The sequence below is a fragment of the Hesperophylax consimilis genome, chromosome 7 (genome assembly GCF_061612785.1).
Source record: "Hesperophylax consimilis isolate HC1 chromosome 7, BYU_Hcon_1.0, whole genome shotgun sequence".
In the NCBI taxonomy this organism is placed as follows: Eukaryota; Metazoa; Arthropoda; class Insecta; order Trichoptera; family Limnephilidae; genus Hesperophylax; species Hesperophylax consimilis.
The window spans coordinates 35,479,122-35,497,537 of NC_142842.1; the positions used below are offsets into that span (position 1 = coordinate 35,479,122).

The window sequence follows — 18,416 nt, forward strand, 5'->3', positions numbered from 1 at the left end:
ATTAACTAATAAAAGTTAATTTATTTGCTCTTGTCAGAGCCGTAATATTATGAATGCGACGTTTAACATCTGAATTCTAATAAAAGTTTATTAATTTATACAGACAGCTTTTTACGAATACGATATTAAGCACTAAATTTGCTTAGAACGGTATTTATTTCAACTGGTCAAACCGTTTGGAACTGTTACAATAAGTGGTTAATATACGGAAAAAAATGTTATTTCGTGATTCCTATTTCTCATTATAAAAATAGAATCACATTGGTAACCTCTTTATACGATTGATGGTCTAGCGGTAGATGGGATTAATAGGAAATTATTATAATTTTTTTTTCATGATTTTTACAATAAACGGTTAACTTAAAATAAATCGTAATATGCTCTTTCATAGATGGCTATAATTAATTTAAAAGAAGACTTTTTGCAAGTTATGAAATTCTCAAATTTTACAAATAGAAATGTAAAATTTTACATCAAAATTTCGAAAAGCAAAAAACCATTTTCTTAAAACTTAAAGATTTTTTAATTAGTTTTACGAATTTGTTAATATTCGTTTTTATTGTCTCCTGTAAACTTTTCATATTGGGACTTGAAGGGTTTTACCACGACACAGTCGATTTGTATGCCTTTCTTAAAAGAATTGAGTTTGTACACAGACTAAACTATTTATTCATATTGCGTATGTACGGGCGCAAATAAATAATTCATCCCAATAGGTAAAAGCGTAACTAGCGGTAATGCGTCTCTTGGTCCCCCGAAAGACGATCCCCGATAGTTGATCACTCGGACAGTTGATCCCCTGGCCACTTGATCCCCCAAAAGGATTATTTCTGTTGTACTTCCTCTTTTGTAACGTATGCAGCGAAGATATACGGCCGTATAACAAAAGTTGACATAGGTAGGTGCTTATATCTGCAGGCCTCTTGAGTGGAAATCCGCTGTATTTATGCTAACAATAATTCCATGTTCCCGAAAGAGTTTCCAGAGAGGATATGCAGCCGAATAACGAAAGTAAGTAATAATTGTTGGCAAAAATATTTGTGTAGCCGATTTCTACTAAATACGGCTGCAGATATAATTATTTATATAGGCCGCATATCCTCTCTGAATACAACAGGGAGATAGTAAAACAGAAATAATCCATTGGGGGATTAAACTCAAGCAACTGGCAGAGGGATTAAATGTCCCGAGGATTTATGGTGCTGCCACACGCAAAGCTCACATCAACAGATAATATAAAGCACAATAGCGCTCGCCATACAATCCCATACAGACCCGACACACGTAAAAAGATAACGCGCTATAAGTGTGGTTCTGAACTTCGCTAACCGAATTTATTTTACGTAACCGCTCCCGACGCGATATTTGAAAAGTTATGCGTCCCCCTCTCCGCCGTAAAAAGGAGAGGGGGTCATTTTAATTACGGAGCTACCAACTAAGTTCCGTGTTCCCTTTGACAGCCATGACATAAGCAGCCTAATAATGCATTTCTTATATATTATGTTAGCTCATATCGTCATGTGTGCTAGTAAATTTAGAAACATAAAAAAAAACTTTATTTGGCAAACATACTTCACATATATTTAAAATATAAATATAATCAATATTTGAATTTGAAGTAAACAAATTTTCGCCCTTTCAAAATGAATCATATTTTTAACTCAGTATGTTTATATGGTAATATCATTTGGTTTTTTGATAAAGTTGGACGGCCTGATACCTACATAGATAGGCTTCTAGTTTGTTCGTTTGTTGATTGTTTTCAATTGTTTTCCTGGGTAATCTGGTTTGCTCTCGTCAGCTCTCGTGCTCTCTTCTCGTTCCCTGCCCTGGTGTTGGTCCTTGCCGCCTTTGCCTTCGACATTTTTGGAAATCGACGTGAGCTTATTTTACAATAATTTATTATATGTCGCTTTCGTCGATCGGCGTGCGAACTGCGAATTTCCTGATTCGACGGAGAGGTTATGTCAGGTTATGTGAAAATGCGCTATTTACGCGCAGATTGTTTAAAATCTAAAAAGTTTATAAATAGCATTTATAATTATATAGTTGGCGGCATCATCATCTGAGGATGAGCTGTCCAACAGATCCAGCAATAGGCGACAAGTATCATCCATTTCGAAAATGTGCTCAAGCTGTCAGTAAGTAAAGTTGTCACTTTGACAGATGAAATTATGTTCCTCGGCCGCTCTCGAATTCAACTGACCCCCTCTCCTACCATAGGAAGAAATATTTGATAGCGTCGTGTGTCGGTAGAAAAGATGATGCCCTGTACATTAACTTTTGATGTGAGCTTTGCGTGTGGCAGCAGCTTAAACGTCGCAAAAATCAACTGTCCATGGATAAGTTGTCCGGGGATCAATTGTCTGGGTCAATCAACTGTTGAACCCTCGGAAATTTGATGGAGGATTTTTTATGTTTGTTATTATGTATCTTATGTCTCAATATGACTCCAAAGGTATCAGAGCATGATGTGACTGGCTCTATAAGTGCATTGGTGTCTATAATTTTATTATTTTTTCAATCTTTGGTTCAGGTGACGACGCGACGGCAACGTTATACTATTATCAAAGATATGAAGATTAGCGTTCAGTTCCCACGTAGCCCTTTTTAAAATTAATTACACGAGCACGTGCAGACCTGGGAGATGTGAATGTAACTTCTGATTTTGAATGGTTAAAATAAATCGGATGGGACATAAATTAATTTCAATTAAATGTTATTATGTGTAGCTACTATTAAGCATGAATCGCTGAAAGTACTGATTCCGGTTATCTGTGCTGTGCGTTAGTTTGTCCTCCGTGAAATTTGGTTCAATGAACTCAATTAATTTATTCTCTTTTAATTTGATTTGAATTTAAGTGTATTTTTCAATATTCGAACTGATGTGTTAAGAATTCAGACAAGCTATAAAGCACCTACATATAATAAAATAATTTAACTGAAAATATTCTAATTGTGACATTTTAAAAATTGGAACTGATTTGTCAAGAATTCAGATTATTCAGTGACTTTTGAACCGAAAAATTTTCCAACTTTCCTCCCATGTTCTTAACATATCTTCAATAAAAACACACCCTTACATAATTGGAATTAAAGATATTGATAATCTGATTATTATTTTCATGTACAAGGTTAAAAAGTACTTACCAATAAAAGTGAAATGATAAAAAAGATTTTCGCTGTAGCCATGTTGATAATATGAAGGAAAAACTTATTGTTTTCCTTTTTCTTCGATCGTTTGAAATATGGTCTTTTCCGAGTCAAGTAAGGCCCCTGCACGCTTCACTTCTGTTACGGTATCACTTGCGGTATCCACTATATCTGTCAGTTTTTATCAAACTCAATGAAAAATATTTTGCTTATTTCAACAACGACGGCGTGAGAATTCTGAAAATGACGAACCTTAATTCCCATGGGGCTTACTGTTTACATTAATTATCTGCAATTATAACTTCAAAAGCATTTAACACACTTAACGATAGCTTATTTATGCTTTAAATTAGAGTATAAATAAATCACAGGCTTATAAATTACACTACATTGTTTGCTATTTTTATAATAATAATTATTAATTAATTCTCTTTTAATTTGTTTTTCACGCGCAGCACTCACATAAAATAGGCATCCAATAATTTTAAAAACGGTTTTCAACTACATATTAATTTTATGGTTAGGTACCGCAAAATAATGAATTTATTTTAAAAAGTTCTTAAATGATAAATTATTTATGAAAATATTATTATTTCGCGACGATGTTCTATGTTTGAATATTCCCGCGCAAACGATTTTCCCGCGAAGCGACCGTTGTGCTAACACGCCAACATCAACTGGTTGAGAAATACAAGAAAAAGTGGCTTCAGGTTTGCAAAGCCAGTTCACCTGCATCACAATCTTTATCACAATCAACTTATTTAATAAGTAGATGCTTGTGTGGAGTATTTAATACATTTTGTGTACATACTTATGTATTTAATTCATATATAATATAATTTGTGTCAATCATCTCCTACTCTCTAAGAGATATCCACTATCTAATGAATGATTCATCTCTTTTTCTCTTTTGTTACCAGGTTATTTCTCATTAGGATGATCTACATTGCATTTTTATCCAGGAAATTTAGTAACCTGTAGTTTAACCTATTCCATTCTATTTGTCATTTTTTTTCTAAGACTAGACTTTTTTTAGTAGGTACTCGAGTAATATTTAATACTTAATCTATAATTTGAGATTACGAGCGTTTATGCTCTTCATTTATTTTATTTATTAATTTTATTTTAGTCTGTTGTACATCCAAGTTTAAAAATGTTTAATTTATTATTATTTACATACAGGGAGGTGATTTTGCACAAAAAAGGCGCTACACAAATGTTGTTTATTTTATTGTATATATATAAATTACAAACAATACAAATAAAATGAACCTTTGTCTGTCCAACTGGGAAGGATTCCCGTTTCAGGACAGCCAAATTTTGTATTTAGTACATAATATTCTTACAATAGAATGGCGATGCTGTCAAAACAAATTTTGAGAACATTGTTGATTGAATTCGAAATGACAGGATGGTTTCTTTATCCTTGAAAGAATCGCAAAGATGTAATTTATTACCAGGGTCAATTTGGATAACATTAGTAATTGCATTCAGAACAGATGAATGGTTTCTTTCGGGACATTACAAGTCTGAGATTTTTTCCAGGGCATTTTATAGTTATAATTTTCACATTTATAAATCAGTATAAGACATATGAATCCTATAGTACTATATTTTTAGAATTTCTTAGGTGATAGAAATTACGCATTACTAGACCAGAATATATGCCTTTATTTATTAAATGACTAGTCATTATTATACAGTAATCGAAACAAAACCGCGCAAAAGATTCGTATATTTAAATTTAAATAATAACAACAATGAAGATCAAGTATTAGGAACAAAATAACCATTTTTAAACTTGAAATAAAAACTGACTTTAGATCCTTATCTCTCTTAAGTATAAGCCTTTTGGAAGATAAAAAATAAATTTTAACATAATATTATCCACGCTATTATATTTTTTTCTATATAGGTACTGAAATAAGTACTAAAAAAATTGTTTTTTTTTAATTAACATTTTTTTATCCAAATACCTATTATAAAATTTTTACTATTCAAACATTTTCTTTTGATTAATATCGCTCCTACAATCCAGCCTGAATCTATCAATCGGTGCAGACTTTATTGTTTCCGGCAAAGAATTATAATATTGCATTCCTTTGCTATTATAGCAAACAGTTTTGTGTATTGGCTTTGACCTTCTTTGGTAGATTAATATCCTTGTACGTTCTTGTGTTACGTCTGTGAATATCCTTGTTGTATATAATTTAGTTTGAAAAGTATTTTGGTGATAGGTTATTTATTATTTTATGCATATATATAGGTCAGCGAGTTCCTCTAACATTTTAGTTATTACTATTGAAAATCTATTCACTCATTATCACACAAATTTGTAAAGCATTACATTATAGTACAGTTAAAATCTTGTATGTACCCGCCCTACTATTATCAAATAATAATTATCTCTATATTATATATTCTCTCCTTTAGTATTTTTTTGCATAAATCATGAAAAAATATTTCTTTCTTGAATTCAACTTGTTGTAAGAAATGTGCATGTCATTTCCGAAATGATTTATTAATAACTTCTGTGATTAGGTACCTGTAATACGTGACCTATCTGTACACCATTTCACGTTAGAAACGATAATCACTTGTTTACGATCATAAATAAATTGAAAACTAAAGAAATTTCTAGTAATGACAAACAAATAAACAGTATGATATGGTTCGTACAGTTAGCACGTGAATTCAAGATTGTTCCGTTTTTGAACCATAGTGAATCTGCGGTGAAAAGTTATATTTAAGTACTTATTTCATATGGAAATATGGAACCCCAGTGAAAATTATTATTGCCGAAAAAATATATTATGTAGAATTTGTAATTAGTCATTTAAAAAAGAATAAAATACCATCACATTAAACACACCTTTTGGTTGGTACAACTGAGTCGGCTGATTCATTACAACCAGTCTACGTGAGTAATATATCTATGGTCAACAATATTCACATCAGGGTTGCCATTTCGCGGAGAACCTCTTTGTGGGTAAAACGCGGGGATTAAAATCTATTTTTTAACCATCAAAAAAGGAGAAAATCCGAAAATAACTACATAATAAAACATAAACGCTACTTTCAATAGAATTTTGTTTCATTTTGGAGGTTTTCTTTAGAACAAAGACGAGCCGGCAAGGCTGAGTTCCTGGGTTTAATTCCTAAATGCGATTGAATCTTTTTATAGTTTCACTGTTGCAAATTTTCATTTAAATTGTGTCTACAGTAAAAAAAGTTTGAGAATCTCTTTACCGTGTAAAAGTGATGCAGGGAACTAGACGTAGACTCAGTACGAAGAATGTATTAGATTGAAACAGTTAGGAACAATAAATTGATGTTTCTCTGGTCGGATTGTGCGCGTGCGTTATAAATAGAGCACACTTACCTACTGTTACCCGTAATGCCGTAACCATAAGTAGTTGTAAAGATGGCACAATACGCAGATAACCATAGATATTAACGCAGAAAGCCATGCACCCAAAGACTAATATAGGTTAGGTGCACTATGTTTGCTCATCTTGCGTGTGCCTCCAATATGTATAGGCAGGTAGCCTGCTTTGGATGTGATTCATGAAACTGGAGATGATTATTGATGTATTATGCAATATTTTAAATGTTCATTAAAACTAAGCCCTAACATAAACTTAAAAGTTTTTGGCGTACCATAACTAGGGTTGCCAGATGGTCCAGATAAAAAAACGAACACTTTTTATCAAAGGGTCCCCCCCTTTGATTTTTTTGGTACAATTTGTCGAAAAATCAAAGGGTCCTTTGAAAATCATAAAATCCTTTTATTTTGGCCAGATCGAACAGAGAAAATTACAGAAAATTACTAAAGGTGAACACAACGAAACACCTATTAAACATTAAAACTTATATTTATTATTGCAAAGATTTTCTGGAGGAGTTTGCTGCTTCCATGGGGAAATTGACCATATTTCAATTAGTTCATCTAGCGTAGGTAATCTTCCGCTTCAATATCCAAACAACTGAATGTTTTGAAGGTATTATTTTCAAAAGGGTACCACTTTTAAATCTAGGCCAGTTCTCTTTGGTAAACGTTAAGAGCGTATTTCGTAAACCGCCTGAATCACCCACGGCTTTTGCTTTAAAATTTTTCTCGTGAGTGAGGTATATACAGGGTGTCCGGAAACTCGTAGTACAAGCGGGAAACTGGTGAATCTACATCACATTTGGAGTCGATTTTGTAGTATATTTTTTTTTGATTTGAGCTTTCGTTATAGAGTAAATCGAGTTGGAAGTTGATTTTTTTTTAATATTTTTTTTTTTTTTAATCAAATTCTTATAAATTATTACTGAAGATCAAAGTACCCAACTAATTAAAACTATTTGAAAGTAAAACAAATGAAGAAACTCGGATTTGAAGCATTATTTTGAAATCACCCTTCATTTAATCCGGTGTAATCATAAAATATTTCTGCTCTGCAGGGTTAAAACATCTGTTGTTCAACCCTAAACACCAGAAAAAACTTTAACCCTAAAATAGCCGAAAAATATATTTTTTTGGTTTTTTTTTTTTTTTTATGAAAATGCTCAAATCAAAAAACTTTATGTTTTTTTGGGTTCCCCATGTGGTGTAGATTCTCCAGTTTCCCGCTTGTACTACGAGTTTCCGGACACCGTGTATATCACTTATTTTCAAAACAAACTGACATTCTATTGTCCGGTTTTCCAAAAATTTTCTAGACCGGACAGCCGTTCAAAAAACCGTACAGTCCGGTCCAAAACCGGACATCTGGCAACCCTAACCATAACATGTAGTCGTAGCCACGACTTTTTTAAGAAACCACACGGCAGAACACATGTTCTAGCACAGTATGACAAAGTGGAATCGTGCTTTAAATGATATTCCTAAAGCAGAGTTAAAAATGTTAAAATAAGAAATCTTGCACTAAGGGCCGGCCCTATGCGGGCGCAATTGGAGCAGTCGATTACATTGATGACCTACCTAGGCGTCAACTGGTTTCGATAAGAGGTGTAAAAATTATACTCGCGCCGTGCGCCCTGTTTGTACCATAAATTGATAATTTATATGTCATACACATTGATGTATTTATTAGTCTATGGTCATACAGTAAAAAAATACAATGTTTTATATTTTTGACCATTTTTTTTCGTGAAGGTTCAAATTAAAATGAAATGATACGCTTAGGTTAATTTATACAAAATGAAACTAATTTTATATGACTAAAAATAGTTTTTTTTTAGATTATAATAAAACCCCGAAGCTCTGTATGGGAGTCAAAGTTTTATCTATATCATAGGTATATAAAGAAAATGTAATTTATTTTCTGGAAAAAAGTTTATTTTGCTTTTTTCCTGCTTCACATTTTGCTTACCTATAAAGCCTTCAAAGAAAAGTTATCACTTATCTTTTAGTGGATGACTGAACGGAACAGCTGATAGCTGACATGACCAATACAAGAATGATCATATTAATGTAGAAATGGGTCATTAACCCATATTATTATATTAAATTTTATACATTACATGTGTGTAGTTAGAAACTCGTTTAACCGAGATACCAATAATCTTTTTTCGAGATATTAATATATTTTTATTGAACAGTTGGAAAAATGGGGAATGCTATTATTTTATTTGTTGATATATGATATATCAAAATCTTGATTCTTTACTACCAACAGGTACTTACATAGGTAAGTACAAAGGTAAGTCTGACCTTTCCGTGTGATGATTGGTACAAAAGTTTTTTAAACTTACAATTTAATAGCACCATTATTTTTTTCCTTTGCCGCCATCCAATTATTATTATTTCTGCTTTAAAATTCAACCTGTGTTAAATTGGCGAAACAAAGTTCAAAAGCAGCATCTGTTACCTGGTAATAAAAATAACATCGAAAAACCTCATATTAATGCATTATACACCTACCGTCTGGATTTTTAATTTCTCTATGGAAATTGTTAATGGTAGGATAGGTACATACCTAACTGCTGCTGCTAATCTAGTATCTACCTACAATTAATTTTAAATGTACATATAAGATATCAAATATTTCAATTATGGCGAGGGTACCGCCGCCCCGGGAACCAATAACCAACACCCCTGCTATAGGTCACCTCAAGTGGTTTGCTACGTTTGGTGACTTAGCAGGGGTTACCGGGTTCATGGGGTGAGGTTTTTTAGGTCTTGGAGGCGGATGAATTTGCCCGCCTACTGCATGGCGGGTTGGATCAGGAGATACTGTTTTGTGGAGAACTTTTGACCTCTCTAGCCGGACTCTCTCGACCTGTCGCCTTGCATTCAGTTTAAGGGATGGATTCATACGTCCGTTACTCCTAGACACATTGAACCCCAGATTCCAACCCACCTCTCCTTCTTTTTCCCAAAAAGATCCTCCAAACAGCACTCCCAAAGATGAAATAAGCTCTCATGGATTTTTTTTCCTCAGGGCCTCCTGTGTGAAGCTAATAAAGCTTGACATTGGTAACTTTGTCGGTTATAAGATAGTTAATAAATAGTAAGGTGATGTCGTATTGGTTTAATTTTGTATTTATTTTTGTAGTTGAAAACACACAGTTCTAAACACATATTGAGTGATTAGTTAGTTTTCGCTGACGCCTTGGGATACCTAAACGTGGGTTTAATTGGAACAAATATTAATTACATTCATTCGTTCATGCGATATTATTCTTTTTTTTTAATTTTCGTTCATTTCCCAGAAAACAACAACAAAGAACGAAAATTTTAAACACATTGCTTGCATATTTTAAAACGTTTATTTCTTCGATACATTTTACCAACACGCGTGTTAGGCATTTACGTTATAAAAGAACATTACTTTAATGAGGTTCTTATAAAATACAGACCAAAAAATCTATTTGAATATTGGTAGGTATAACCACTTTTTGATATAACAGTACATTTTACAACATTCAATTATTCTATAAATATTTGACTAAAACTGACAAAAAATAACACAGATAAGTTGTAAATATATTGAATTTTACTAATACGATAGTGAATTGATCATTGGAATATAAATTTATCATCACAAATCAAAACTGTATTTTTCTCGGGAAAATGTGCCGGTCTGTGCGTGCACTAGTTTTACAAAATTCAATTTTGTCAGTTCTTTCGCAGCACAGAAAGACATATTTTATTAGTAATAGTTCGAAATAGAAATTGTACAGTCTTTATATAACATACTGTTAGAATCTTATAAGCACTATAAAAATGCATTAAAAATCAAAGTATTCAGTTATTTTCCCAACTTAAACTGACGGCTCGTTTGAAAGTTCAAATTATTGCTTTTGTGTCACTTCTCATAGGGTTTTATTAAAATTTTCTTTGACGAACTCCAATGTTTATTAAATTGATAGCCAATTCACAGAAACATGGTGTATTTAGTCCCTATTGTAAGCTAACCATGTCAAGCTACACACAATTTCGAATGTAAATCTTTATGTCTACGAGCACCTGTTCGAGATAATTATATAATAATGTCATTGCTCCGAGTAAATTAAGGTTTTCACAAGTAGACCGACCTGACTATAAACAAAGAGGTCGACAAACTTCTGAGTCCAAGTTACCAAATGTATAAAGTACAATGATGAAGTGTTTCTAGAGCAGAGGTTTCAAACCTTTTTAGATTATTGTCTACTTTTCAAGTATACTTTTCTTCAGTAACCTGAATAACTCAATTCAACACACAAAATTATATACAGTCATGAAAAGTGATGAAAAAAAACTAGGTTAGGTTTATAGATTAGTTTTTTACATCTATTTTAATGACTTTAAATCACTTTTTGAACGAGTGTTGAATTGTCATTGTGTTGAGTTTTCATGGAACGATTATTTCTTGCCCCCCCCTGCTCAAAATTTTACTGGTTCCAAAGACAAACCAATAAATGTTGTTGATTTTTATAGTTTAGAATTGCAAGGAATAATTTAGTCACGAAAACTTTTGGAATTTTATGCAACGCAAACCTTCGACTTGCATCAAACGTAGAACTCAACAAAAACCTTTTTTTTTCTCCAGTGTTTATAACTCGTAAATCATATAAAATCCCCCCCAAATCACCTTTATCTCTTGATATCACCACAAGCTACTTAAATGGCCCAATGGTGGGCGATATTGCCCAAGTTGGAAATCTGTGGTGTCTAGAGAATTTTGTCAAAAAAATGCGCAGAACCTGTAGGACTATGGCTTCACCATTTGGGGTACATTGCTAGGCTGATAGGAGTGTGGAGGGAAAGTGCCTGGCAAATCATATTTGATCAGTTTCTATTCCTGTAGTTAGAGATAAAATGGGATGCATCGCTTTATAGGTACATATTTGTAATTGAGCGTCACATTTGAAAGCTGTAGTGCACATGTATCTTGCGTACACTTGCAAAAGATGAACCGGGCGATGGAACCAGCTCTTACCTCGTGTACGAAGTAGCAACATGCGTATTATCTGCATACCTACCCGGTCTTGGTACTTAGAACCCAGAACCTAGCAGGTAGCTGGATGCGCCGCGTGTATGCACAAATTGCACTTAATGTAGACTGATTGTGCCCGCGAGCCGTCACGCGACCAAACTCCCGGTTCATTCAGTCACTGGGGAATCAATAGATAACGAAGAAGGAAAATACGATTGGGTTCAGTGCAGTAAACCTCCTTGTAGCGATTAACACTTTGTCTGATGGTATAGCATAAACATTTATTATTAATCTGGGGCTTGGACGGGAACGAAGCAAAGACTTGATGTTTCTAATGTTCGAAGTTGTATCTCTTTAAAGACTAGCATCGGTCCTGAGCCAAACGGCGTCTTGGGCAAGCAAGCTTTTGGCGCCCCAACCTTGTCAAACTAGTACGCGCCTAGATTGGTGATTAGTGTAATCAATATAATTTGGGTGGTCGCATTTTTGAATGGCGTCGTTTTTATGAAAAATTATCTCAACGGCGATGTATTGTTAGGTATTATCGGCGCCTAGGCAATTCAGCTCCCGGAACAGACTGCTCCAATCGCGCCCTCATAAGACCGGCCCTGCTGGAGACATAATTGTAATGGTTTTCTGTGGTGTTAATGGACGTACTTGACTCGCTTTAACCAGTGATTTATGACATTATTTGAATTCAAAAATTTAAATGAAATTTTGGTCTCTGGTGACATTTTTGACGTTTCTTTTTGTTCATCTAAAAACATAGAAAATCAGTAGGTATTGAACAGCTAGGGTCGATGTGAGGGGTTAAGCGGTTACTCGACTAAATAAATTGTCACGACCGAAAATCGAACCCCAGTCAACTGCTTGGAAGGTGACTATGCTAAAATTATCACTATTTTAAGAACAGCAGGATAAATTTCATTTACTGAAAATAAGAATTATGTGACTATTTTTGAATGTAACGTATACGCAACGTAAGTTTTACGTATACAATCATTGATTAATGATTGCATCTATACTTTCTATATAACCTTGGGTAATACAAACATAGGAATCATAGGATCATCACATCGTTTTTAAGAATTCCGGTCGTTTGCAGATGGAGAAGTCACCATGTCGATTTTAAAGAGCAGCGTAGTGAACAAAGGAGATTTCTAGGAGAATGGTAGATAGAAATAGAAACATGTTAAGATCTGATAAATGTGGAATAACCTCAAAACCTCCTTTGTAATTTAATAACAGTTCGATTCCGTTTTCCTCGTAATTGGCACAAGTGGTTCTAGCCACCTCCGATGTCACATTAATCGTCTGATAATCTCAAGCGAATGGATAATTCACAGCCCAACAAAAGAATTAACTTTTCTTCGGTGGTGGAAAAGTAACAACTGATTTTGAATATTTTTGATGTGCTGATTCCAAAAATAACTGCTCTTTTTCGGAACAGCTGACACATGTATCTACACTTTAAATAAATTAATGAAATATTGGAATTTTAGAGCATTATTTCAGTATTTTAATTTAATTATTTTTAAGCCATATGTAAAGAATCTTATATAAAAAGAAAATTCTAGATTATGAATACGACGAATACTTTTGTTGCCTTTATTCTATCCACAACTTTATTAATTCATGTGTTCATGCACCTGCATTTGCCTTGATAATATATAATGACATTAGGATACATTCGTATTTTGCTAAAAGTTTATCAGACATTTAAAGGCATTTTCTGTCAGAGTCGGTAACAATGCAGATAATTTATTGACTTATTTACCGCCATGCAGATTTCGTCCGTTGCTTTGACTGAATCTGTGAACTCTGAAGCAAATAGCCCGGAAAATTTTCATTCACGCTTCGGAGAGTAAAGAATGACAGGTTAGGTCAAATGGTTGCCTTCAAAAGCTACTGATCTGTTAACAATACAGTTGTTATCTGGCAAGTTCAAAGCGTGACACAGTCAACAAACAAACAAAAAAATCACGGATAAATTTCCTATTTTTCCAGGAAAATATTACTACCGAAAATATGTATCTAGATAGTGTTTTATCGAGTAAACGAGGTGAAGATTACGATTTGACATTATTTAGATACAAAATGCCTATGAAAAGTCTTCAAAGGGTCGAAGGTATGCGCTTTTTAGGTACATCTTTTTCTTCTTCATGAGCCTTCTGACTCGTCCAGTTGTGAACATCAGATTTCTCCAGATTTGCCAATTCTTGGCGGCTCTCACCTATTGAAGCTGACACATCCAATCCCATCTGTCGGCGACATCTGCTTCTCTTTCCGAGGAAGCCATCTAAAATTTTTAACGAAGCAAATCCGAAATTAAAAAAATATATATTTTTAGACAGTACCGGACAAGAGTCCAAACTGCTCCCAAAATGTTGGAGCCAGTGAGACAATGACATTGGGGTATGTTGTGAGGCGTAATAGGGAGGGGAAGCAGATGGATAAGAGGAAGGTAAAGATGTACCTTGCTGTTCAGATCGGGTCACCAAACACGGCTAACGCCATTTTAAGTAACGTTTCAATACTGATGCTGGGCAAACAATACACCAGAGCGATACTGAGAGTATCTTCCACTAAAAACATTACATTACATTTTTTTTCTGATTTCATATTACGACAAAAAACAAAAAAAAAATTTGCACCACATTTTTTTATCAATATGATGTAAATAATAAGTGGTGTTAGCAGAGGTCCCAAAACATTTTCGAATAATTTATCCACCCTTTTTCCCTTGCCTCCCCCCACCATGTTCGAACCATTTGAATGCTATAGCTACGTCACTGCTAAATTGTAAACCATGCAAATTGAAAAGTAAGTTACAAGGCGTGTAGCTCTTTGTTAGTATCTAAGTACATATAGCAGAATAAGATGAAACAAATCAAATAATAGTTTGAATTATTGATATGGAAATTGAAACTACAATAACTCTGATGTTATTATACTCGTAACAGATGGTCAAACCGATTATTAATTCGAATGTATTGTATCGGATTTATGATCTGATTTCTGCAGATCAGTTTAATTCAATTGACATCTGTATGATGGTTCAACGGTAAATTAAATTCTCATTAAACGAGGCTCGATATCATCTGAAGTTGATTCTTCCGAATGTCTTCGACCCAAAAAGGTAAAGAAACAATGCGGAGGTTATAAAAAAGTACAGCTTTTTAACCCAAATGTCAATGAACGAGGTTTCGTCTATCGGTCAATGAGTCGACAGCAATACAGATGAAAAAATTAGGAGTTATGGTGCCGACAGACGTAGCTATAAAAGATCAAAAGATATTTGGCTTGGCGTATTTCGGCATATCGCTCGCCGTACATTTCCAATTGAAATGTATGGCGAGCGATATGCCGAAATACGCCAAGCCAAATAACTTTTGATCTTTTATAGCTACGTCTGTCGGCCCCCTTACTGTTAGTTTTGTTAAGAAAGTGCGTTATGGTAATAAGTATGCAATGGTGGTTTGATGTTAGTAGAAAGCATGTTACACGATCTTAGGTATGCGTTTGGACAATCAACTGACTTTATTTATTATAAAACTCGTATGGACATTTTCTTGGGGTTATCTTCAGAACATTGTTGTTTACTGATTTGATTCAACGTATAATATATTACCAATAAAGTTTCTTTAATAGATGTATTTAAAAAAAAGCAACCCATGTAAACAATAGCTATAATATATCTGTGTTTATTAATAGATGAATTTACAAGTCAACCCGTAAAAACTATAGCTATATTACATCTGTGTTTATTAATAAGTGTTTTTATAAAATCAACCCCTAAAAACAAAAGCTATAATTCAACTGTGTTTATAAATAGATGTTTTTAAAAAATCAACCCGTTTAAACAAAAGGCTATAATGCATCTGTGTTTATTAATAGACGCAATTAAAAAATAAACCCGTAAAAACAAAGATTTTTTACTATGATACTTCTATTTTAAAATTTTTAACTTTTTTGTTTGACTCAGAATTGTACCTTCATTTCCAAGAACTGGATTCGGCATCTAATGCAACCAACCTCGCCAAATAATGACTGACATTTATTTTGTATATTAACTGCTGTAATGTAATCCGATTTCTGTTTGTTAGAATGCACTGTCATCGGCAACGAGTATATCTGCCGAGTTTCATCTCTATCGGATGTCGGGAAGAGGGTTAATTTCCACTTCCAAGATTCTATGTTATTCATTAGTTCATTTATGTATTCATTCATTAAAAAAAATCAAATAGATTTATTTAATAAATATTATGCATACTTTTAATAAATAAACATTTATTTATTTCATTTTAAAATCATGTACGCCTTTTTCGATTTACCCTGTATTGTAAATCATTTATAGCAGACATCACAAATCTTACTTTTTACACAACGTAATAAATATTATACACAATCTTATGCTATATACAATGAATATTGAATTAATTTAACTGTAAAATAAATAGAAATACCTTGTTTGTCAGGAATATTATCAATCGGATTCGAATGTCAGGGTTACTACCGGTGTGCCTGTGAGTCAAGCTTACAAATATAAAATATAAAAAATAACCGTTCGTCAACAGTGAATACTACAAAAATAGTTCCAAAACAATACTAACGATACAAATTTGATGAGACGAGTTGTTATGCGAGTTTATTGAAACTAAACTGGAGTTGAAGCACGTTTAAAAGCTTGGAGATGTCTAAACTTTGATGATAGCCACAAACCCAACCCTACAATATTGGTATCTTTGATACAATAGATTTCACTCCTTCATTTTCTCAGAACGATCCTCCAAACAGCATCACCAAATATGATATTATCCAGGCCTTCTGTGATCTTCTTGTGACTTCTGCATTCTGGGGTTTAATAGTGAAATTCCTCGCAGGTAGAACTGGAGATCAGGTACCATACATCAGACGACAGTAAGCAGGCCACCAATGTGCCTTGTATGCTTGTATCTATACAGGGTGTATCGGTGTGTGTCACATACCCGAAGGATTTTAACCAGCGATACCTGAGCATATTTGAAGTAAAAAATGTAGCTTTACTTAACTGTCCGATCAAAGTTATTATTTTTTAAATACGTCCAAACTGCTCTCTGCCGCCCGGAGACAGTGAGATTGTATGTTGTGAAGCTAAAGGTAGTAGGGAGGGGGAGGAGATGGGGAATAGGAAGATTGGGAATTACCTGGCTATTCTGATCTGGTCAACAAACACGGCTTAAGTCAGTTCAAGCAACGTATCAATTCTGCATGGCGGTCTTCTTACACTAGAGCGATACAAGGACGGGTTGTTTCGGAGAATTTGAATAATTCATCATTTCAACGTTCATTTACGGGTTCTGTGAAAGTCCTATTCGAATTCTGTTATTATATCATTATAGGGTAGTTGCTTGACAAAACTGAAATAAAAACAGAACTTAAAAATATCTTTCACAGAACTTGAAAATTAACTTTGAAATTTGAATAATTGTTCAAGTTCTCCGAAACAACCCGTCCTAACAGTATCTTCCACCCTGGAACTTGTGGCAAATATACTAATAATAATATTTTAAATGAATGAATTGCGAAATAACCCATTAAAAATATATAATTTACTTGCGCAAGCCGGGATTTGAACCGGCGATCTCCGGATTTCTAGTCGAGAGCCTAACGCCTCGACCACAGAGTCCGTCTTCAATTTAAAAATTTCGCTATCATCACACTGCTTTTCCTACAACCAATATTTAAAATCATGATGAAAGAGAAAGGGGCCTTTTTGGCCCGGAGCTCTGTATGCCAATATTTCATAAGTCATAAGTCATCATCACACTGCTACAAGTCGCAACACTCGCAACGGATCACGTGATGCGCGCACTGTCTCGTGTTTTTGGTGCTGTTGAAACGAGACGTAGTGAGTATCACGTGAACCGCGAGGCTATAACCAACTACCAATTGGCGACGCGTGATGGATTTCTTTTTAGTGGTATAAACTTTTTTAAATTTAAAATGACGCCACAAAGTGAATTTGCAATAACGTTTTTTTTTGTTATAATTGAAAAAAAATCATCGGACAGCTAAATGAGATACTCCAAATACGCTCAGGAATCGCCGGTTAAAATACTTCGGTTACGTGCTGATACACCTTGTATAGCTGATAGCTGTGTGCCGTGTTCAACATGGGACGAGAGATGCCTCCCGGCGCGCTGTAATGAGTCGATAATGCATCGAAATAGTAAATATTATTATGATTATGCCGATAGGTAGGTGCCTACGTAGGAACTGTTCTTCTTCTGTCAATCGTTACAGCGGGTCACCAAATGTGGGACGTTGGAATTTCATATACAGGTGCAGGTTGACGTACCTATCTACATAAATTATATCTATGCATTTGAGGGCGTCATCACCGTAAATATTTTTAAGAAACAAAAAGGATTCAGCTTGTAGATCTGTATTGTTCCCTACGTAGTTCAATTTTCACTGAACTGTGAACATCTATTTTTTAAGCGTGGGAATGTCTTCTACAGGGTTTTCCAATAAGAGGTGTTATTTTGAATAGCCCGCTATTTCAGTAGATGTTACCTTTGAAGCTATCATTTTTGACATTTGACAAGTAGAAACTACGCTATTAATAAAAATGGAACGATACACGCTTCAACAACGCATTAAAATTATTAAAATTCACTTGAGTGAATCAAATGCAAATCATCTTGAGTGATGAGGCCCATTTCCACCTCAGTGGCTTCGTCAACAAGCAAAATGTCGCATCTGGGGCTCGGACAACCCAAGAGTTATTGTTGAAAAGCCTCTCTATCCTCAACGTGTGACTGTTTGGTGCGGTTTATTGTCCGGCGGAGTCATTGGACCTTACTTTTTCGAAAA

The 18,416-nt window shown here is 34.2% G+C and overlaps 1 protein-coding gene across 1 annotated transcript in view; it reads right to left on the minus strand.

Moving 5' to 3' along the window:
• The window catches only part of LOC149422688 (uncharacterized), a 65,791-nt gene that overhangs the window by 32,390 nt on the left and 14,985 nt on the right, over positions 1-18,416 (minus strand). Inside the window, exon 3 of the mRNA XM_089633989.1 lies at positions 13,706-13,857. Coding sequence (XP_089490115.1) covers positions 13,706-13,857 — 152 coding nt within the window. The remainder of the gene's footprint in view (positions 1-13,705; positions 13,858-18,416) is intronic.